Source organism: Periophthalmus magnuspinnatus, chromosome 17 (genome assembly GCF_009829125.3).
Source record: "Periophthalmus magnuspinnatus isolate fPerMag1 chromosome 17, fPerMag1.2.pri, whole genome shotgun sequence".
NCBI classification, from domain to species: domain Eukaryota; kingdom Metazoa; phylum Chordata; class Actinopteri; order Gobiiformes; family Gobiidae; genus Periophthalmus; species Periophthalmus magnuspinnatus.
In genome coordinates this window covers 23,676,753-23,701,820 of record NC_047142.1, presented here as the reverse complement: position 1 = coordinate 23,701,820, position 25,068 = coordinate 23,676,753, and the positions used below count along the sequence as shown (strand labels likewise).

General features: G+C 40.8%; 1 protein-coding gene across 1 annotated transcript in view; it reads left to right on the top strand.

The window, feature by feature from the left end:
- The window catches only part of LOC117385252 (cadherin-24), a 104,449-nt gene extending 96,395 nt beyond the window's left edge, over positions 1 to 8,054 (top strand). Inside the window, exons 10-13 of the mRNA XM_033982523.2 lie at positions 1,915 to 2,223; positions 3,854 to 4,061; positions 4,770 to 5,241; positions 6,472 to 8,054. Of these exons, the coding sequence (XP_033838414.2) occupies positions 1,915 to 2,223; positions 3,854 to 4,061; positions 4,770 to 5,241; positions 6,472 to 7,377 (1,895 nt within the window). The 3' untranslated portion in view covers positions 7,378 to 8,054. The remainder of the gene's footprint in view (positions 1 to 1,914; positions 2,224 to 3,853; positions 4,062 to 4,769; positions 5,242 to 6,471) is intronic.
- The last annotated feature ends 17,014 nt before the right edge of the window (positions 8,055 to 25,068 follow it).

Here is a 25,068-nt window from a genome sequence, read left to right as displayed (position 1 = left end):
CTGCACTGAGTAATAGCACAGTTTCCATGTGTGGCCCCTTGTCTTTGGCACCAGATCACACAGTTTGACTCAAAGTGTGGTGTGTCATTTTTGGCAAGGATAACAGAAGTCTTATTTTGGGGGGGGAAAAAAAACTAAACTGAATTTGCACACTATCTATTACTATACATCCACTGTGGTCTATTGAGTATCTATTAACACATTATTATTTTGTCTTATATGGTGTGTGTATCATTAGTGTTGCATTTCTGTTTTGCATGCTGTTTTCTATACTGAACTCGATACCTTCATGTCTTACTAAATCAGGTCCAAAATACAATCTCAAAATGTCTATAATCTACACTGATCCAGATTCATCAATGGTTAAATCTGATCCTTCGTTTCCCAGTCTCCTGATGCTTTGCAGTATCTCCATGTCTCCTCTCTCCTCTCTCTCCTCCTCTGTCTGTGTGAATGTCCCTGTGCATCCATCTCTACACTCTGGCATCCCTGTTGTTTTGCTCTGTTATCCTCTTCTTCTTTTGTTTGTCTCTCTTGTTTGCTTTCCCCACATTCTCAACATCTATCGTGTCCTCCACCGTGAATACTTATCAAACAAATTAGTACAACGACAACTAATACATGTACTATTTTCACTTCCAGTACATTTGGCTCTTCATGTTGGATTGTATATGTTAAAACGGGGAGCAGTTTATTTGTGCTGTATGCCAGTGATTAGTTCTTGTAAAAATGAGGGGTTATTTTGTGCTGTTGTTCCTGTGCCTGGCATGAACACTGACGCACAATGGAAATAACAAGGCACATGTTTTGTTTTTTTCCATTAAAATGATGTTCCCAGAAATAATATATGTTTGCCACAAATGTAAAATACATCAGCTCGAATCCTACCCATGGTGTGTTAGATAGTCCTTTTCTTCCATTATGATTTTAACAATAGGCTCTATTTGCTTGTGAACAAATACAACCTCTAACTGCAAAGTGAAAGTGGCAGTGCCTATTGATTTAACTGTTCTAAAGACTTGACATCAATAATAAAAAACAAAACTTGCTATGTCCCAAATTATCCCTTTATATAATATCGACACAGCAACTCCTAAGGCAACCTGTTCAGTACATACAGCTCAAGTATAACTGCTGAGTCGACAACTCCCAAAATAGTTTAATATTGTTGTGTTTATGGCAGTTTATAACTCAGATTTTATATCTGTCAAAAAGTAGATCTGCCCTGAGCACCCCACAGTCAACATTTTCCACAGCTGTGGCTCAGCTAAATGTGCGCATAAGTCAGTGCTCCAACAATGTTAATTCTAGTTTTCAAAGTTGTGATTGTTAAATCATTATTATGTGTATCCATTTTACCTATTTTGTCTGTTTTAACTCTTGTAAATAAAAATAATTGCCACTGCAGAGTGAGGCGGATAATGCACATGAGCCACGTTTGACTTGAAACAGAATAAAGTGTTTGACAAAATCAAAGGCTTCTTTGATGTGCCATCAGATGTCACACCACACAGGAGGAATTTGTGCTGCTCATATCAACAGTTTTCTCATCACAAAATGATATGGATCACAGAAGATCATCGAGGTTTAATGACCCCTCTAGGCCATTGGTGTTGATTGTATTTCTCCATAAATTAGAGCTGCAGCCTCTTCTGAGCAGTACAGTGCCACAGCTGTACTTCTCTCACTCAAGCCCTGACCGCCCAGCTGTGAGCTTAGCCTGACTGAATGTTTGCTGTAGTGTAAACTTCTGGGAACAGTTAGGCTTACCCTCTTGACTTGCAGTAATTTGAGACATTTGGGGCTTTTGGTCTGACTTAGTTGAATGAGTCTTTTGAAAAGTTACTTTTTTTGGCTGAAATGTTGTTCTTTTTAAATCTCATTGTTTCTCTTTTGTTTCACTGTCCTGTGTAGGTCCCACAGCTAGTCTGGTGCTAGTGTCCCAGCTGCTGCCTCTGTCTCGCTCTGCATCCTCCACTCTGACTATGTATGTCCCTTTAGTCCTGCGGGACGGGACGTCAGGCCTCACCAGCACTGGGACAGTCACAGTGTCTGTGTGTCCCTGCCTGAAAGGAGGAGCACGAGCCGGGGACAAGGACAAGCAGACCGAGGGCGACTGGGACAGAGAGGCCGTCTGTCTGCCTCAGCAGTCCACACTGCCTTCACCTGGACTCAGCACCGCCGCCCTGTTGGCCATCCTAGCTTGTGTGGCCACACTACTAGGTAAACATGCACAACAAGGTTCAGAGGACATAGCAAACACTAATACGCAACATACAAACACAAACAGAACAAGATTTGAGCAACAGAAAGCTGCAGTTGAAATGCTACAATACACATAGTAGGCTCAGTGTAAATACCTTACAAACTAACAATGAAGAGTTTAGAGACTGACTCTACCCTCACCTTTAAAAAGTGTTTTACGCTCCTCAGATAATCCCTCAGAAATGAACACAGGTTTACCATTTACTGTATTTTCTACACTGGATTGTGCCATTTTTGTACAGTACTGACTACGTAGATCATATTATGCAGTATAGTTGAACCACTGAGATTTAGCAGTTTAATGCTAATCTGCAAATAAAAAGATGTGCAAATAGTGTTTAGGGCTGTTTACACTTGACTGCATCCCTCGGTGCTTCATCTGCATATGGAAATAAAGGAGGCAGCAGCGTAAATATTGCCCTTAGTCACAGCTTTGTGGTAGCAGTCTTTTTCATATTGTGCCCAGTGCTCTCCTCTGCCAAGGTCAGTGCTAATCACAGCTAAAATAACAATCCTGCCCGAGTGTTGGGTCCCATGCTTTAGGATAGGGCATAATAAAATGTCAGTGCTACCTGCGCGCAAATCCTCACAGCTCAATTGGATAATGTGCAGGTGCTGAGAAGGCTCTGGCATGCAGCCAGCATCATTGTCATTTCCATTCAGTCTGGTGGATCACTACTCATGCCTCGGTGATAGGGCATTATCATTCCAGAGGAGACTAGTTCAATCAAGGAAGAAGCGCAACACGGCGTGAAGGTGATCACGCCGAGTGACTTCTGCTGGAGTTGGAAAATGAGTTCTCAAGTGACAAGGGCGTTATCTGCAGCCGGAAATGTGTGTTTGGACAATCAGCACTGCTTTTCTACTCAACACTTGTTTCCATCACCATAATTAAAAACTTCTACCTTCTAACTTTTTTTATACAAGGCCTTTGGGAGATTCTTTTAATAGAGGATCTTAGTTATCTTATTATGTCCAGCAGAAATAGTTTGTATTCAGATTTTAGATATTAATCTTATGATAATTAATTACTTCTTTTACATGTCCTTCAATCAAAAGAATCTGGCCATTATTTTAAGAACACCATTTCCTAAATTGCACATTTATGAGATTGGTTGGAATCCACCATTGACACCTGTGAACATAATTTCAAATCAATCCCTGTTGAAAAACATGGCCATATCAGTGATCCATACTTCAGATGAATTAAATCAAAGAGCTTGGTTTGTCCCCCACCCCCACCCCAGGTTAAACGTGGTGTGGTCTGGGACTTGGGGGAGAGCTATGCAGAGTCATGAAAGAATAAAAGGTCCATTTGCCTGGCTGCAGCTCAAAGTCAATTACTGAGCGGCGGCATGCAAGCTGCTGATATGATATACCAGCTCTAACCCAGGGCCTCGTCACTATTCGTTTTGTCTCACCTCCTTTCCCGAATGTGCTCCCTTGCTCTCTTGCCTCCTCACTCTTCCAAACCCTTCCTTCCTCTTATTTCCCCTGCGACTTGTGCCCCTTCTCCCTTGTTCATCATTCTTTTTCCAATTTCTCTTCCATGGCTGCCTGTCGTGTTTTTTCTGTCACCCGTCCCCAGCCGTGAGCGCCCTGTCATTATCACTGCGGCGTCAGAAGCGTGACTCGCTGTCTCCGCTGGAGGAGGACGATGTGAGGGAGAACATTATCACCTATGACGACGAAGGCGGAGGAGAGGCCGATACTGCGGCCTTTGACATAGCTGCGCTCCAGAGCGCCCCCCACAGCTCACGTACCAGAGGCTATCGCACGCTGGACAGTAGGAATATGTGAGTATTGTGTGCCCAAAAGTATTCACTTTGCCTCAGGTAATGGTTCTATTTAGATTTCCCTTAAAGAGAAACAACTCATCAGTTCTGTGACTGCTATCCGCACATACAGCCCACATCACTGTGTAAAGATCAATGAGTATCAATATTCTAACATAGTGAAAAATGCCTTTAATGCATTAGCAATGCAGGGTTCTCTAGCGATTATCAAGTGTCAATCAAAACACCGCTGTTGCATTTGTTTAGATACGACTTGTTCAGGCCCTTTACAATACTGTGTTGTGTTCACCCACTTTGATGTTCCTCTGAAAGCGTGTTATTGCCTTTGGACTAATAATTAGTTTGGATGAATTTATGTTAGCCATATGAGAAATACAAAGACTGCTTTAGGAAAATGATTTTCCACTGTTTGCGGAGGTGGACACAACACATGCAAACTCCGAATGCAATACTGTGCAATGTTTTGCAATCAACTTTACCTTTCTCACAGCAATACTGCTTTACTTGAATTAATTAATGAAGATTTTTTACTCTAGTGCGAAAGAGAGATCTATGTTAGTCAATACAAATTTTTACTGCATTTAGTTGAGTAGTGTAATACAGTGCTATTCCAGGACATTTAAGCAGAAATGTCATTTGCATGTGTTTTTGACCCACTATGGAGGTACTTTTGTGCACAGTCTAATATAGGGTGTGTGTTTGTTCTAGCCGTTACGCCCATCGAGCAGTGGAAAAGGGTCGCACATACAGCTGGGCTCAGAACCAGGGTTTGGAGCAGACCTACAGCGGCCCAGGGGGTCCTCTCTATGGCCGCCTCTGTTATAGCAGTGCCACTCTCCCGGTCCTGCGGCGCACACCCGGAGGGGCGTTTGAGCCGGGCCTGGCCGAGCTAGGCTATCGCATCCCTGGAGGCCAGCCAGATCACTCCCTGGTCATCCAGAACCAGGCAGCCATGGTGGGGCCCATGGAATCTGGAGCGGTCTACATGGCTCCCACAGACCTGAGCATTGGGAGTCGCACTGGCAGCAGAGATGGGACAGCACCGCAGAGCAGGGTGAGCACGTCGGACGGAGGAACGCCGAGGACATCTGACAGTCAAGAGAGAGGAGGGGGCACGGGCACGGCCAGTAACTGCACAGAGGCCAGTGAGGACAAACTCAATGGTCAGGACATGGACTGGGTAAGATTTGTACAAGCTTTCACTGTGTTAGTGCACAGAATGTAATGATTATATCCAGTGCAGAGAGCTGCTCTATGCACCTGACACCTTTGTGAGACACACCAGCAGGACTCTGCCCTGACTCCACTGTCATAAAGCCTGGCCTATTAAAAGGCTGACAGCAAATGTCCCGGCCTCCCGCAAATGCATTTTAGCTGCAATTACACATACTATATAGTTTTATGTGAGCCACTCGGCTTCTGTGAGCTGCTGTCTCAGCCTTAGGACACACAATAATATCTTGCACAAAAGTATCTAGAACTTAGTAGTGCCATTATGTTATATGTATTTATAAATGTTTGTAATAGTTCATGTTTTATTATCTTTACTTGAGGCAGACCAGCTGTTCGTTCAGTTTACTCAATAAATACAGCAAAATCTTAGTAAAAGTAAAAAGTAAATTATGAATAGCTCAATTTTTTGTAACAGTGCCATTGATAAAGTGACAGTCCTTTAGCTTGAATACAGATTTTTTCCTGCTTAAGTTCCCTTGGCAATACACCTATAGTAAAATGAAAGTACATGTGGAGATTGGTAATACAATGTACAGTACATACAGTAATAAAGTGGTAGTGTACTATAATAATATACCTGTGTAAACAATCCTGGCATGTGAGGTGAGTGTCAGCAGTTAATGTATAAGTGAAGGGCGAGTGGGAGCTTTGATGGATGGCAGCTCTTATGCTTGATGAAAGAAAGCTTGAGATGTTGAAATTGGACTGATATTAAATTGATTTATCAGTTAATATGGAGCTGATATAAAGCATTGAATGAGAATGAGAATGAATTACTTAATTTAATTTAGTAGACAATTACTTAATTTAATTTAGTAGACAAAACAAATACATTCTATACATTTAATTCATGTTGATAGCTGCCATGGTTACTGCAATATTGTAGTCATTTATTTTGAATGTAGAATGAGATGGGATTTGGATAGCTATTTATATCCTGCTTCGTTATCATTTAGCATTATTATTTATTAGGCTTCTTTGTTTAATTTGAATATTTTATCTTTTTATCACTTCCTGTCCATTTCCTTCTCACAGTGCAGTGTTAGCTCATTCTAGTCTTGAATTAATATCTTCCATTTGCCTCTCTTCATCTCCCTTGTTTGTGTCATTTGTCACCATATCCCCTTCCTTCCAAAATGTGTTGATTGCATTTTATCTCCAAACTTAACACCCCCAGATCTACCCCCAAGTCCTCTCTGAATCCACTCACCTCCACTCCCCACAGGCGCAGTCGGAGAGCGTGCCCCGGGAGCATAACCTGGTGATGACACGCTCTGGTTCCATGATGGGACAGGGTTGCCATGGCAGCGTGGGGGGCTGGGTGTGCGACTCTGCCACACTCCCATTGGCTGGACGAAGAGCCTCGCGAGTTGGGATGTCCCCAAAACGCTCTGGGTCCATCCAGGGCGACACGGAAGCAGGAGGTGGGACAACAGGCGAGAGAGAAGGACCAGGGCAGAGAGACTATCCTGGAACACTGGGGAGGGGTGGACTGGAGATGGGGAGCAGCTTTGTAGTGGGGAGAGGAGACAGAGAAGGCGGGATTTCTCTTAGCGGGACGCCGACTGGATTTCCAGAAGGCTTTATCGGAGACTGGCGTGAACGTGTTGGGATAGGAGGGTATGTGGTCGGAAGACGAGATATGAGCCCCCAGCTTTTGCCTTTGCCACGAGGGGGGTATCCTGGAGTACTGGGTGCTGCCTGGGCTCCCCCTGGTGTAGAAGCTGTTCGAGGGAATCCCGGAGGTCCGTCTTTGGCCTTAAGAGTCGGGGAATTCCTTCGTCTTCGCCTTGCCCAAGTCACTTTTGACCCCTCTCAGCCACCGTACGATTCAGTGCAAGTGTACGGCTTGGAGGGCACTGGGTCGCGGGCTGGCTCCCTAAGCTCGCTGGAAAGTGATGGGGACAAAGACGGAGACAAGGACGACTGGGGGGCCGGTATGGAGGAGTGGGGTCCGCAGTTTGAGAACCTTGCACAACTTTTTAAAGAAAGAGAGAAGGAGAAGGAGGAGAAAGAAAAATGTATGGAAAATGCAAACGAGGATTGTGAGAAAAAGGAGGGAGGACACGAAGGGAAGGACTGATACATATGAAACAAATGGGGGGCAAAGGGGGTAGGGGAGAAAGGAGGGAACAGGGGATGATGAAAAGGCAGGCCACGGCAGAATAATGCGAGCAGAAGTTAGAGGAGAGAAAGATGAAGAGGCAAAGTAATAAAAAGAGACAGAGAAAAATGAGCCCGAGGAGGCCGGAGAGTGAGAGGGCAGGGGAGGGAGTGATTGATGTAATTTAAAGCAATAAGTGTTGAAACGCAGATACGCTTGAGCACAGATACTGAGACAATGCACAGGCTTCTTCTGCTCGGGGCAACGACAATTTGTTAAATGTTTCGGACAAAGAAAAACAACCCAAACATCACCACACTGGATTTTAATTCAACTCTCACGTATGGGAATGAGTAATGGTGGCAGACAAGAGGGGAGACGTGGCACATTGTTCCCGAACCTGTAAGGAATACTATGGATGTATATGAAAAAACACACATCTATTATACTGTGCTGAGAGGAAGAGACACAACCACTTTGTAAAGAGTGATCATATCTGAGATGGAACATTAGTTTTGAGAGGAAAATGTAAGAGTAAACATTTAACAAAAGCAGGAGATGACAGGATGAACCACAACAGAATAAATATATAGACGGCATATACTGTTGTGAAAGAGAAGTGAGACGATTGTACAGAAACTGTTACTTTTTATTCCATCTGCGGCGCTGGAAAAAGTGAATTATTCAGCTCACTACTTCATTCCAAATGAATATGATAAATCATTTAAACACTGCAAAAGATTCCCCCTCCTTTTAGCCCACAAGGATAAAAAAGAAACATTGTGAAAAATTTAAGCGCGTTAAGGGTATCATCCACTGTAAACCCCAGCCTCACCTCGCTCGCCATCCCCCGGGTCTTCTCAGCGTTCACGAAGACACACAGGGAACTGGCTCTGATTGTACTGCGATAAAATACATGCATTCAATTTATGTTATGGAGAATCCAACACTTTTATTGGACTATAAATGTTTTTATTAAGGATGTCCCTACTATTTTTTTATACATAGTCCTCCTCCTCCTCTTCTGCAGACTCATGGCATGCATTTAAAACCAGTAAAACAAAAGAAGCTACGGCAATCAATTCTGGCCAAAAATGTGAATACATACATAATGTTAACGGTCAGAAAGAGTTTTCAGTTGGAAAGCACTTTTCTACTGTGTGATGTTCAATATTAGACAATGAACCATGTCATAGTTGTTTTATAAGATGTCAGTTAAACAAAAAGAGTTAACACGTCTGACTGTATGTATAAATAAAATGTAAATATTGTCACATATTATTGCCAACACATGTGGGTCTGTGCAAAAGTTTTAGGAGGGTGCATAAAATGGTGCTTTAAATGTATTTAAGCATCTTTTATGTATGTATCTTTATTTTATTTATGACTTAAGGATCGTTAGTAATGGGCCAACTAAATTCTTCATTTTGTGTGAATGATCACTGTTGATATCTAAGGATCACTGTTTGTGGCTCAGTGGTAAGAGCATTACCCCTGAACTAAAAAACCCTCTAGCTTGAGTACAGTCTGGGGCATTGCTTTGTCCAGTGCCTTGGCAGAGGTTAATGTACATCTACAGGTGCTCCAAGTTGTTTTTACTATGTGTATTTTTGTACATTTATTTGTTGCTACACAGTTTTTCTTGACTATTACTTTTGCACAGTCCTGTACATGAGTGTAAAATACGTCCAAACGCAGCACTGTGGAGACTATGTGTACGTATACTGTAGATTAGAAATGGATAAAGAACAAGACTCCTGGATCTGTTTACAGTCAACATGATGTGGCTTGTTCACATTCGGATGGGCAGCCAAACCCTTCAATTATACATGTGGCCTCTGGCCAAAGTTTCCTCTGCACAGTATTAGTTACAGGATGCCTCAGAGCAAGCCTCTCCTAGCAAGGAGCCAATCTGAGCGACATCCAGTGGTGAGGGTGAAGAGAAACTCCCACAGGACTACAATCTCTATCTATCTCTAATATGACATATGTAGTTTCTATGGGGTAAGGCAGCTGTGAAAGATGGGCAGGCCAAATGAAAAAAATGCATATTTATCAGTATTTGACATAAAATGTATTTTGTATATTCTTGATCAAGAGGATACAAATTTAAAAAAATCATAGTTTTTCACATTCACAAATTCAAAAATATAAAATATGTGCCTGAATTTGCAACTTGTGAATACAAATGTATTTGTTGTGTTTGAGGTTTCTCTCTTGAGAATACAAATCACAGCTGTGATCAAACTGTCAGTATGATGTCACTGCTCACAGATATTAAGAGTGGAGCACAGACTCATGGATTGGGCTGGCTCTGGCTGTAGGAAAACACTTCACACATTTGCCATTTATTAATGTATTTATTGAGGATGCTTTCTACAACATTGAAGTTGTAGAATTAAACAGATGTTTGTTTTTTTTTATTCATTATATTACTATGCCAAGGAGAATTACTGTAATGTTGAAATACATAACCCACTTTTTGTTTAAATGCATCTTGCTATGTTTAGCTCAAGAATTTGGACATTGGTAATGTGAACCCAGGTCCAAACCCAGACAAGTACTTTGTACTTTCTTTTCTTTTTTTCTCTGAAATATATAAATACATTTTTATAGACCTGTGTACGTCATGCTTATCCTCTCGGCTGGGCTGGGAACGCCTTTGGGGTCCCACCAGAGGAGCTGGAGGACATGTCTGGACTGCTGCCCCTGCGACCTGGTTCCGGAAAAGCGGAAGAAAATGGATGGTTGTACGTCATGGCCATTTGATTTTCCTTTAGTAAGCCAAAATAATTAGCTTTTTGCTCGTATTTTTTCTCACGGAGCAGCTCTCAAAGCCCTGCGGGTGCATAGAGGCAAAGCTAAATGCCATGGCCAGGTGAAAGGATCTGGGCAGATTTTTGTGCCAGGCTCAGCCAGTCAGAGGGCTTACGTGAAATGCAACATGAGAGTCGAAAGTATATTTGGGCCTGTCCTACTGCTGCCTCTCACAAGACAGTAACACAGAATACTGTGTGTCTGTAAAAAACTTAGTAACAGCACTGCTACAGAGCAGATACGGCACCTCCTGCTCTGTGTACAATGTCTGTGAGCGGTGACGTCATATTGACAGTTTGATTACAGCTCTGATTCGTACTTTCAAGAGACAAACCTCAAGCACAACAAATACATTTGTATTTACAAGTCGAGAATTCACACACATATTTTATATTTGAATGTGAAATGCTATGATTTTTTTATTTGGATTCCATTGATCATGAATATGGGAAATACATTTTATGCCTGAATACAGATAAATGTTATAATGTTTAATTGACAGCTACCTTACCCCATACGTTTCTATGTAAAAGACCAGTGCTACTTCTCTCACCTGGTTTGGTCATAAACAGGTGCACATCAATAACAGAGTGGAAATATTGTGCTTGCAGTCTAATAATTATGTCATATTAATTTATGTTTCTATAACTTCTTAATGAGATATAGAATCTTGGCTGCAAGCTTTAAAAACATTACAAAGTTTGTTCTTGAAATATATACAAAATAAAAGTATTTTAAGGAGACTACTACTGAAATAAATGTATTAATCAGCAATATTTTTGTTTCATGAGGTGCACCTGTACTGAGACTGAGAAAGAGCCTTATGAAATTATGAAATAAGATGCATAAACTTTGTGATTTGAGGGAATTCCAGTGTCTCTGTGACAAATAATGGCATACTTGATTATACCATAACAAAGTCATATACTATATAAATACCCAATTTATAATCAAAAATGATGTCCCACTAAATACTCTATACAGAATGTGGGCATCTTTAGAGTGCTATATCAGAAACATCCATCAATGGTTCACTGTAAAGCCACCAACCTGCTCTGCCTGTTTGGTTAATGTCTTGTTGTCATGGTTTCTAATGTGAACACAGGAGGTACACATGGAACACCACTCCGACTGACCCATAGTACATTGTACCTGAGTCACAGACCAGCACCCACAGCGCCTGGATGGGATTAGGACCAATACTCTGTAATACTGCACAAGGCCCAGAGGTGTGAGCCAGGGATGCACAACCTCACTGGAAATGACTGAGATGTTGGGCTGTATTCAACTAAAGGAATTCTTGGTTGACTAAAGACATGTCCTGCCGATTGATTAGTTGACTATAAAAGAGGGCGTGGTGTAAGTTCTCAAAACTATTAAGTATCTCTATGTATCTGCCCCAAATTGCACTCACAAGACTACACCTGCACGGGAGTTCATGCAAAAACAATTATTTATACATAAAAAAGTGCTAGGAAACATTGCATTTATTTAAAAGACAGATTACACTTGTGAATCATGAGTTTAATCTACCTTTTTATAGAAATACCAATAAATCTTCAGCTAACTCACCCACTCTCCTTTCTGCAGTTGTCCCATACAAATCCTTATAGTCAAAATAAAATGTTTAGTTGACTAACACAGATTTTGGACAGATGAATGGACTAAATGACTAAAGACCTATAGCCCTATTTAGATCAATTTGACCTTACACCAATGGACCTGTCCAGAATTCAATTAAAAACCATGTTGAACTGCACCAGACTATAACATTACGCTGCCGTACCGAAACACACAAAACATCACAAGTTTTTAAATTCTGGTTTATTTACACAAGTAATAACTGCACATTTGTTTATTTGCATATTTATTTATTTAATTGTATCCATTGTTTTGTTTCAATCCTTATTTATTTATGTATATTTATTTTGCCATTGATTTGTGGTTATTTGATTAAGGGGATTTGTGCCAAATTATACTCGCAATATTTCTGTCACTATATGCAGAAAACACCTATACTGTGTAGGACAAATCTATATAATTAGAGAGATAATATATTGAATATGCAGCAACACTTTACCAAAGCAGTGTGAGCAGTTATATAACACAAATGAATTGTGCCAACTTTTTCATCTCCCTCTCTTCAAATAAGCACCTTACAGAGCCGATAATTAAACTATAATCTAAACTAAAATAACAATTAGCAAAGCCTATAAGTGACTCTTTGTGCTTAATCCTAGTTTTGATTGGCTCTAGATTTTCCTCTAGCTGTAGTTTTGAGGCACTCTGTTGCTGATTGGCCCAAATCCAGCTGAGGATCGACTGATTTCTCTTATTTCAGACGTGCGAAGTCGTGCAGCCACTGAAGTACTCCTCTCTCTGATTATCCCCCTTCTGAGCCCCAAAAATTGGTCCAATCAAATGCCTGATTAGCTGAATAAATTGTTTTAAACAGGATCGAGCCAGCATTCCCCAGAGAAACCCCCCTTTTCTTTAGTTCTTTTGAGAGAATAGATGCAACATAAGGTGAGAGGGGAAGACATTTCTCAGACTTTGTCATGGCCACAATGCCTGGAAAAACGAAACTTCAATTCAATTTAGACATTTTCAGGGTTTTTTTTTTTTATACATATAGACTGCATATTTTTGTTTGTTTGTTTACTATCACTTTATAATAATGACACTATTTACTGCCTTAATACAGAATGAATAAAGACTAGGAGAAGAATAGGTCCCATATTATGGAAAAATGTATTCTTGTGAACTTTTACCCAAGTATAATGCTGTTACCTCCTCAAAAACATATGTGAAGTTGTGTTGTGTTTCATTCTCACGTTTGACTAAATATGCAGGGTTTGTGTGTTAAACATGTGTGAATGAAACAAAACACAACTCCAGATATGTTTGTGATGAGGAAACAACATTATTACATAGATCCAAAAATAGCGTAACATAGGCTCTTTAATTAATAATGAACAAATAGTTTATTAAGAATTCAGGCTTAATTAATTAAAACTCTAATTCTGCACCTTAAGTCTTTTTTCATGCTTTATTAAGGCTATAAATAGTAAAGTTATAAATGTTATAGTTATGGTGAGAGAAAAGAATGTGTTTAAGGTCAAAGGTGATCTGTGTGTGTTATAGCCTTCTCCTGTTATCTCTATATCTAAATTAATACTTCACAATCTGGAGGTTTTATTCAAAGGATTTTCTTATGTAGATTCTCTGAGTTCTAACCTTTAACCTGACACTTTAACCTCTTACCAGTCATTCCCATTGGTTGTGCACCTTCTCTGAATCTCATTGCTTCTGCACAATGTCAATACAACTCCACAATTGCGTGCACTGTATTTATTTCTGTTGAACATTTTTTTTGTAAATTTGAATAAAAAAAAGCATCTATTTCCAAACCTTTGCCTTTCCGCAGCCTTCAATATTCAGGATAATCAGACCTCAGCTGTATTTTTTTAGACATGTTTTTTCAGCGAGAAACGAGACTGAAAGGAATTGAGAGATGAACCATGCCGTGCATACAAATCATTGTGCTCCTTGTTGTGAGGAGGTGGGTGCGCCTTGTCAAATTGGCCCCTTGAAATTTCCCGACAGTCTTGTTTGTGTGTGCGTGTGAGTTTGGCTAAGATGAAGGAACACCTTGTCTGGACAGATTCAGCCCGATGGGGGATGTGAGGTCAGTAATGGAGGACAGACAGCGCAATCATGCTTTCAGACGAACAAGGAGAGTTCTCTGTTTGCTCTCTGGCTAAGAAAATAATCGTGAAAAGGACATTTTGAACTCAGCAATGGCGGCAAACAAGCCATACCTGATTACTACAAAGCACAAGTCTGTTTTTTGCTAATCCTTCCTTCTCTGGTCGTTCGTCCTCTCCCCTGTGATGGATGGAGGAGATGTTCCCCATTGCCATGTGACTGAATAGCTGTTTAAAAAGATTTATTACAATAATCAAATATGAAGGAGGGGATTATTTCTACATGATGGTTTAGAGAGTGATCGTGTTAGCCGGGTCTCGCCTTGATTACAATGATAATACCCGCCTCAAGTCAGGGGGAGACGGGGAGGGCTGGAGGAGAGAGAGCATATTAGCAGTTAATATCCACAGCGTTGGCATTACACAGAACTGTATTTGTGATTGGGTTACAGCGGGATTTCAAGTGCTTTGAGAAAAGCCATCTTAATGCATTGGCGTAATTATTAGAGTCCGAGAGCCAGTAAGGATTGATCTTACATATCCAATAACAGACAATCAGAAAACCAAATATAGCATATTCTTGAATCTTTTTACATAAGTTACCACAGAAGAATTGGGTCAAATAAGAATTGTGTTTCATTATTGGTTGTTTCATTATTGGTTGTATATTTCTTTAATAGTTAATGGGGGTAGTAGTTACAAGCCTGTTTCACGTGATGGTGGTGACAGGAAGAATATCTTGCAAACAAAAGCATGCCATAATTGGCATCTTTTAGTCATACACACTTTGCTCACACACTGTGGCTCTTTTTCTTGACAGATACATTCATAGAGAGAATTATTGATATTCTCTGACAGCAGCTGGCAATGCCCAGTTGGCAATAAAAGATACACTTTTCATATTTTTCTAAGAGGCTTAATAAATAATTCACACATGTGAAAGTGCATTTTCAAAACTGTCAAGTACCCCAGTTAATAAATAGGTGTCCACAGAGTACAGTACTATTAGTTGCTGGTTGCTTGATTTGTTTGTTCATTTGTCTTCTGTAGTGTTAAACTTTTGTATTTTGTCTCTACAATATTTCACAAAATAGCAAGTGAAAACTAAGGTACAGATCAGATCTGTGTAGAGGTGATTCGCTCACAGTAAGAATGTATATTTTTGCTCATTAACACCTGTAGTGAAATAAATACCAGATAGGTACATTTAACACAATGCTATTGAGCATTCCAGGAAAAGTAATGAAATCTTCATGGAGATAAGAAGATGGTGGACCCTTCACCAAAAAAGTTACATAGTGCATCTTTAATAAACTGTTACATTTCTCATAAACACCAATAATAAATACAGAGATTATGCCCAAAAGGCACAAGAATAGAGCATTATTACAATATTATTACTTATACAATCTCATAGCTCAAACTGATCCATCATTTTATAAGAAGAAAATCCTGTAGTGAGTTTTGCCTTAAACCTACAACTGATCTCAGCCACCAAATATTGCTATCAACATAACATTAGCATGATGTCTTATGAGGCAGCCCTAAGCATCAACACCGCAATGCAGCAGTGGAGGTGAGACGCACTGTCATCGCACTGTCAATAATTACAGCATGCATAATTGATCACAGTATTTATACTGAGCTGCGATAAAGAGTTAGACGTCCACCTGGGACTGACAGAGGACTGAGAGCTGCGTGAGGTTGCATCACAGGACAAGCAGTATATGTGTGTGCATGTGTGTGCATGTGTGTGTGAAATTCCAGCATTGCGATTCTCAATTCTGTTTGAACCTTTCTGACACTAAGCCGCCCTCTGGCTACGGCACACAGCGTGAGAGCTCCAGTGCCAGTGTTTGGAGTTAGTACATTTTGAGTAACTTTGAATTTCAACTACATATAGGTTTAAAGAGGTCAGTTTAAAGCAATATAAAATGAAGTAGGTGAAGAATTAAAAAAGCAACACACAACACAAGTAAGCGACATCCTCCTGCCCCTGAGATGGCTGGAAAAAACTGGAGTGTGAGGTAGCCAGAAACCTGAGCTGATAAAATGGCATAAATCAAGCGTGTGATCATTGTGTTCTTTATTTTTTTTATGTGTGTGAATTCTAATAGTGACAGAGGGAAAACGGTAGCCTAGGCTTATTTTCATAGGGCGATGTCTTTTAAAGGTTCACTGTAACTTCTAGAGGAGGGTTCACTACCTGCTTCTCTACACACAAATGTTATTGCTTTTCCTGGAATGTTCCACAATATGACATCTATCTCCATGAAGATGAGCTGGCCAATTTATAGGTCAGATCCATGAAAAGGCAAGCCTATACAATAAATAAATAGATGAGATTTCAGATACATCAATGACATCTCCATAGAAAAGAAAGTGGATGACCTGATCCCTACCAGAACAGTTACATAGTGCATCTTTAACATTCAGTAAATGCATTGTCAATCAAAATCCACTATTTTAACCTGTCTGAAAAGTGCGCTAGCCCAAGCCAATGCTAGCTTAATCTACATTTGTCAGGGTGATTCTGTAACTTCACATATCCTGGTTAATAATCCCTTGCCCTACTTACTGGTCAGTGCAGCACAAAAGCAACTGTTCTTGTTAGTTATTCTGCATCAAGATTTTTTTGTCTCCCAATTTATTTAATCATGTTTCATTTTCAAGTAGAAGTCTTCATGTTGTTTCACAGGGTTGACTCAAGATTCCTGAATCATGGACTTTGAAGAGGTGAGTTGAATAGCTGAAGTGTAGGATCATGGTTATTCTGACTTCTCTTCGCTGCTTTGAGATCACAAAATGAACTTCTTCTTAAGTGACTTCCAACTATCCCAGAAGTTTTAGCTCGCTGCTCCACTCTCTCTTACTTTTGCGTCGGACTCAAGATGCACTTGGAGTTCAGTGGCTCATTTGAAGTGGAAAATTAAATCTTCATTAACAATCTTAATTAGAGTTCGATCTCCCTACAGCCCAGCGACAGGGAATCCATAGTGTAACAGGGGAAGACCTGCAGGAGGCGCCACATTCGCAGAGGTGACGTTTGGGAGGATTAGGGGTAATGAGTGAATGGGAACTTCAGGCTGAATTACACAAAAGGTATTTACACTTGTGAGGCTGGGGAATAGAGGGTAATTAAAATGGCCCTGTGCTTGAGAGACGGCACACAAAGACCATAAACAAGGCAGATTTTAAAAGGTTAAAAACAAAATAAGTGGGTTATTAGAAAATACACAAAACACACTTAGCAATACACGATATCCAAAAATAAGTACATTGTCCAAGGGTATAGTATCAACCTCTTCCAAGGCACTAATCCTATCTCATTATAGTAAAGGTGTAGAGCACACTTTATGGGAAATTCTTAAGAAACGTGTAAGTACAAAGACAAGATAAATGTCCATAAAGTCAAAGGTTTGTGTATAAAAAGGCAAATTTCTATGTACAGTAGATGCCAAACTGAACGTGGAAAGTCACATACATAACATTTATCTATGTACGCATGGTTTATAAATGAGACCTCTGAACTTTTAATTTAATTATGTCTCAGTTAAGGGGTAAATGGGTCCAATAAACAATCCACAAAATTTACCATTTATATATTTAGTTATTTATTAACTCAAATGACAGATTCCTACTGTCATTTGTCCATTACATCTTATATGTTAAAAGGTATCCACAATTATTGAAACTCTCATAACTAAGAACAAGTAGCTAAATCTGTTCCTGTACTTGTATTTGAACAAATGGAGCTAGTGTAAATTTAGCTGAGAAGATTTAGCTGTGCTCCCATCTTACCTCAATGCTTCTCCAGAGTTTACCTGCTGCCCATCCTTCATCACCTCACTCCAATGACTCCTCCAATCAACGCCTAGTCTGCCCAATTTAAATCCCCACTGCAGATGCATGGCTGCTTCAGTTTGTGCCGCACTTTGAGAGTACTTCTAGCATGTCCGATTTCGATTCTGATGACCTCAAGGCTCCCTTCTTGCTGTTCAGTGGGGGCTCCAGCTCCCTACTGGATCTCCCGGCTCGGAGGAGCACACGCATCCCCGATGAAATCAACACCCCGTCCACACTCGGCTCTCAGATGTTGTTGATACGATCCCCTTGTTGAGATTTGCATCCTCGCATATTGTGCATGCTCAGATCACTGAAGCAAAGAAAACTCTCTTGTTAAGTGTTGTTTCTTTTGCACAAATTACAAATTATATTGTAATTTTACCACAAAGTTATTTACATTTCTGCCTTGGCACTGTCACAAGAAGAACCAAAACTCAATGAGGGAGCATTGCTTAACAGAACACCAGGCTCTCTCTGGGTAGACTCTGCACACCCATGCACGTGAACATCTCGCCCAGGTTGCAGTCTAAAATCTCACAAGGTAGCTACATCAACCTCGTGTCTCTCATCCTCCCCTCCTCTGAGGTAAACAAGCAGATTGTGTCCTCGGCTGACCTCACTGCGGTGTACAAGTCCTCCGACCCCCGCCTCTCTAAAGACCTCTCCATTGGGGAATTATTAGTGGCTTTCTGTGCCTATAGGGAGGTCAGTTGTTTGACTTTTCCTGAGCGCTGGGCAAAGCTTGACACTTATCTCGCGTGCAACATTTTTTTCCAATACGTACCATTTTTGCTTCCAAATGTGCGACTCAATCGATCCATTTTGATTCTTGATTGGTAGATCTTTGATATGGACATCCTCATCATGTTAACCTACGCCATTTCATTCTCCTGATGTGTTACGCTGGTCATTCCCACTTACTGTACTGCAGGCCACCCCCTCCACTTTCGACTACAAGGCAAGGATAGTTGAGGTATTCAATAAAATGCCCTTTTGTAATCATTTTAACAAGGGTGTATGCTCTCATTGTGCCTCCACATCTGCAGCCACTGCAAGGATGTGCACCCCAAGTCTGTGTGCTCTTGTCACTCAGTTCCGGCCCGAGATGCTCGTTGTGGCTACAAGACAAAATTTGTAATCATTTGCATTTTCACTGTTGCCCAGTCATTAATTTCCTCCCACGTTATCTCCAAGCGCCAACTCCTGACTCTATTAGGCCACCTCAACTTTGCTATAAGAATCCTCCCACAGGGGCACTCCTTCATCTCCAGCTTGCTCGACCTGGCTAGCTCTGTTCCCTCTCTGCTCAAGTCAGTCATACTGAGCAGCGCCTGCCAGTCCAATCTCATGTTCTGGTCCCACCTGTTCAGTTACTGGAATGGCATTTCCTTCTTCTACGATGACATTGTTCGTTCCTCCGATTCTATCCATTTTTGCACAATGGCCTTCCTCCTTTTCAGCATTTGAATCCTCAGCACTCTCTGAAATAATCCCTATTGCAGTATCTTGCCACCTATGGGGCCACCTGTGGAGGAGGAAATGAATGTACATGACAGTACTAGGGTTATGAACAAGGGTTGTTCTGTGTCTAAAGCCATCATACCTTGATGTGTTGAATCACCTGGTCAGCCGTGGACAATAATTTCATCATCACTGCCCGTCACGTTTCCGGCCATTCTAACGTCATTGCCAATGTTCTGTCTCGTCTTAAATTGCAGAGTTTTCAAAGCCTGTTTTCAGACCACTCGATCAAATTGCTTCTCAAAGGCTTCACCAAACATTCCCCTGCTCTCCCTGACACAAGGCGCCCCATCACTCTTCCCATCTTACTCCAAGTTTTAACAGTGTTACGCTCAACCCCATTCTCTTGCTACATCAAAGCTCTCCTCTGCAACGTATTCCTCCTGGCTTTCTATGGATTTCTAAGAGTAGGAGAATTCACATCTTGCTCCATTCAGTTTGAGCCTTCCTCCGATCTAGCAGTTTCCAATCTCATATTTTATCCAGATCACTACAGAGTAAGCCTCAAAACCACAAAAGGTAAAAGTCCCTGCTCAATAGTCATTGCCCAGATGGCTCATTCTGTCCATTCCAAGCAATGGCAAAAAAAAAGTTACCTCTCATCTCATTTAAAATGGCGGCAGCCACTACCAGGGTATTTCCACTGCACCCTCCAAAAACCTGGGCAATGGTCTTGATCCACCTACACCCTGACCAAGACAGGCTCAGCCTATATGCAGGCGAAGCAGCTGCTTAGAGCCCAGAGTCCACCAGAGGGCCCCCAAGAGCCCATACATTTTTATTGAAAACAATGATTGGAATTTTTTTTTCTGAAAACTAAATGACGCTCCGGTGTTTATACTAGTCTACATATCCCTCTTAAATGATAAGATGTGTTCTGTTTCTAGTAGCTAAATATGTGCTGCCTACATTTTTTGAGTGGGCAGTGGTGTGGACAGCTACGTGTTTACCCCGGTGTGAAGGACCCCTCCCCTCAAGGTGCACAAAGGACATTTGAATGGGTGTTTTACAAACTAAAATACTAAAAGTTAATGAAGTTCACTTTATCTTAAGTACGGGACAATGTATGAAAAGCCCCAGAGGAAGATCATTTTGGGGAAAGAGGGACTTTACAGAGACGACTCGAAATATGTTCCACTTTACACCATGGGACCTGCAGATAAAACAGTGAAGCTGGACGTGTAAGAGGACAGCAGGTGAGTCCATTTATTACACTGGCTGTTTTTGGTTGTGGCTTTTTGATAATTTATTTAGATATGTATCTGGCTTTAATATTTACCATTTCCTCTTTGCAGACTGCGCTCCGCGCTAACTGCTAACTCGCTAACTGCTAACAGCCACTGTTAGCATAACACTGAGTGTTGTCTTACTTTTACCAGGGCCACATTTTGACCAATATAGACATGCTGTACGTCTTTAAAAAGCTCTGCCCGCTCTATTCAGTCGCTGAATGTGTTTGTCAATTATAAAAAGTTGCAATGCAGCACAAGCAAATAATAACCAGCGCCACTTAGCAACATTAACTACTATTGTAAACACAAGCACTACGCTGGTGTCCTCTGTGAACTATAAACACACCTTTTAGAGTCCTAAATATTTCTATATTTCATGTGACAGTCACATATGATTAAAGCTACAGTGAATGTGCAGCTTTATGTCCAGAGCTTTTCTGTGGAGAGATGAGCTGTGAGTCAAACAAGAGGCAGCACAGATACAGTGGTATCGGCTCATGGTATCGGCAGCCCATTGACGAGTACAAGTACTGTCCGATACTGGTATCGGTATCTGTGCATCCTACTCATTAATAAGCGCATTTAGGCAAAATCACAGCATCCAAAGCTTGACAATAAACATAAAAATAATGTGATCCTAAAATCTTCTCTTATTTAATGTTCAGTCCTTCCAAATGATCTGATGATTATAAATCTGATGTTATGTCCAGGCCGTTTCTCTTATGCAATTCTTAACTTGGATCCATATGATTTTGAAGTAAATGTACCCTTGCCTAAGTACATTTTGTGGCTACTCTACAATTCTGCATTTTATGACATAAAGAATGGATAAATGTAAGTCCACTTTAGTCAACTGAACACATTAAAATGCACCAGAAACCAAGAAAAAAATGGCAGACCCCCCTTTCTTACATGTTTTTATACTGTTATACCTGTGGTTATTGCTGTTGTGACCCTCTAGAATTTGCAGTCGTTTTATCAGTGGCCGTGATGAAGTGGGCCCCCTAAAGGCTAGGCCCAGCCCTGGTCCTGACCATGCCTAGTAAGTAAAATGTCAAATACTGCAGGTGGTCTTGTGATCCAAAATTACACTTGTCTCATGTTTTTCAGCCAATTTCTGCCTCATGTCCTGCTGGCAGTTGCTGCCCCACTCCTCTGCCTCACTTCCTGCTGGCAATTTTTGCCTCATGCTCTCTGCTTCCGCCTACAAAGTATCTTGCCACTCTCCATCTCATCGCGTTTCGGTATAATATCCCAGTCTGAATTTTCTACTTCAGTGCTCTGCCCAGCATTCTCATCTTTGTCTGTTTCTCAGGGTCACCATGTCCCTCTAATTTCACTCATCTTCAGCTCTCCATTCCCAGTTCGGTAAGCCTCAAGCTTTTCTGCTCATTTCTACTTGCATGCATTACTTTGGATATGGCTCCTTCATGCCTCTCCTTTGCCTGTCCCAGCTCACCCCTCTCTGACGTCATAGAGATGCTAACTTCCCGGCAATCACTGCTGACTCATTCATGTTCATCCGTAAACCGCCGCTATTCCCAATCCGGCACGTCCCAGCATCCGCTTCCAGTTCATCCTTTGCCACCATTCACTGTTTAGGCCGCTTCTCATTTAGTAAGTTTTCTCAGTTCCCAGTTCAGCTTTTGGAATTGCCAATCAATCTAGCATTACTCATTGGTAGACCCCGGCGCCTTCTTTCTTTGGGCTGACAACCTTGGGGGAAAGCCCTTCATCTCAATGCCTTCTGTCAGGGTTTGAGTGCCAAAGATAACTTTTTTAACAAAGCTTACTAATACTTTTCTCTTTGTGTCTGTCTGAGTCTCTCCAGGTTGAAATAGTGTAGCAGACAGCGAAATGGCTTAATTAGTGTATTAGACTTGAACAGCATCTTGTCTTTTTAGTAAGACACCGTTACTAGAGGTGGCATAATCCTTTATCATGCTTCCATAAGCATACAGCATTTGCCTAATACCAACAGTAAGACACTGAGCATGCAAAACACATTTGCACACATCACTGCGTTTAGCTGTCACCAACGTGCACACACACACTGTGAAATTAAACAATTAGATATTATTTGGTTATCATTTAGCAAATGGACAGTTCTGAGTGTAAATCAATTAATAGTTTGAATTGATTAATTAATTGATTAATTAATATTCTAACAATAAAGTCCAAAAGTGGACAGCAGTTAGTTTATTGTCTCTGAGTAGTTTTCAGACACCATACTTTTACTCCTACTTAAGTAATATATTTTTACAGTTAAACAGTGTATGTATGAGTGTATGTTTGGTTACTTTTCCACTGTCACTATAAGTGACCATTTGAATGTATGCACCGTTGATTGTAAGATGTGAATGAAAGTGTTCATATGAATGTGTTACTAGCTGTATCTGCTAACTACTAGACACAGAAGGATGAGTGTAAGTGTGAATAAGATTATATGGGTATGGATGTTAATTGGGTTAAGTTGCCACATGGACAAGTTTGCATTTTAAATCGTATTGTGGATATGAAAGTTTTAATGTTGCACAGGTTTGTATTTTAAATTGTATTGTCTATGTATGTCTGTATACGTAAATTTTAATGTTGACCCCTCCCCCTGAGGACTACAGATGGAAATTAGCTGTAAAGCTAGAATCTGGTACAAGCATCTCTGCCATTGCGCTTAATGTAATTGTACATTGTCCTACTAAATAAATAAATGAAATGGAATATTTACATTTCTTGTACTACTCACTGTGGTCTATTCTTACCAGATTTATCAGATTTTGTGCATTGCCCTTCCAATTCCAATAACTTAATAGATTTTAAACGTTCACAATGTAACTTTTTTAGTGGAGGTTCCCTCACCTGTCTCTATGGGAATGCTTTTTTTCCTGCAAAGAAAGTTCCACTGTGTACAGTTACATTTAACGCCAGTAGTCCAGGTTATATGTCAGACCTGTGAAAAAGTGACCCTAAATAGCTTACTTATACTTTTACTTATACTTATTCTTTTTAATATCTTGGTCCACTTTTTTGTAGCCTATTTACTTGATTAGTACCTTCCAACAAGTCCTCTCCTAATTTGTAACTTGTTGGAAAATAGGCTAAATTCATCGCTGCCATAAAAGATTTAGCAAATACTAGCACACACTGGGATGAGAAAACGTTGAAAAGTAAAACAGAAGTTATGACACAATTATAATCTCACTGAAACAAGTTGTTCTAGACAGCCCTCCATAATTGTTGGAGTGAATGATGTCTTCTCACTCCCTAATAGGCTCTCCTATCAGAATCCATCCAAAAAAACTGACAGTGTCCGATCTGCGTGCTGCTGACGGCTTTTGCCTGGGGGAATCTGAGAGCAGAACTAGCCTAGAAGAACTTCATTGTATGACAGGTAGGCCTATATCCCAGGGAAAAAAATCCAACGCGTCTATGTCCCTGTCGAATATATGATTAGATTAGCTGTCCAGACACAACTTTTGTTTGCGGAGATGTGGCTATGCATGGACTGTGCAAAAGGCAGAGATATAGTGCCCGGCCTTGGCTTGTTTATCTTATGTCCTTTCTTCACCCACAGGAGGCGAGCTGCGCTTCTGCTGCTCTGGGCTGCATGATCATATCTAAGACCCAGGAGATAGGGGGAAAAAAAGTGCCTTCATGTGTGTACTGTTTGGTGCGTAAAGGTGACAGACTGTATTTCCACATTATTTTTCACTATGAAGGAAAAAGAAAAAGTTGGACATGAGAGCCAATTACAGACACACAAACACTAGGGCTGCAGCAGTGAGGGAGCTAAGGACATTCATTAGCCCTTTGTGTCATGTCGGTTAATTGTTCAACGGAGCTCTCAGCATAATAAGTCTGGTGTTGTGCCTTTGGTAGTGTAATCTTGTCAGCTGTGTAATATCGCTGTGTATGAATCAGAGCTAAATGCTAAAAGCGGTGAGAAAGATGGTGTTTGTTTAACTGCCCACTCGATAAACAACAACACACTTCCTCTGTGGGGACATTAAGACCTCTCATGTCCTGTATGAAACAGTACAAAAGCCTCAGTACAGCCTCAGTGAATCTGATCTGGCTGTCTAAGTGCACACAGGCAGCAATGTCATGTTAAGTACACTTTAAAAGATGATGCCTGCTACAAGTGAATATAGTGCACTCAGTACCCCCAGACATTTGTAGTCAGGAATTTGTTAAAGTACTTTATGAGGCTACAATTTAAAATGATGGTTTTGATCTATTTCAGCAAACATAAACTGATCATTTTTGTAGTAGCCATAGATCAGGATTTTGACAACACCGGGCTCGAATTATTTCAGTTATGCAACATCAATAATGAAATGTCTATCTATTTAGCTTTCAGTTAGACTTTTTGTGTGTCATCTGGTGTCAGGTGTGATGTGAATAATAATGCTGAGCCTTCACTCCAGCAGTGTACCATAACCACCAGTCACCCATACCCTCAACCACTAAGATGTTGCTTTGCGCCTGCCGCCACCTGCTGGTCATAAATATTTGAATACAGTCTTACAACTACATACATAATGGATTTA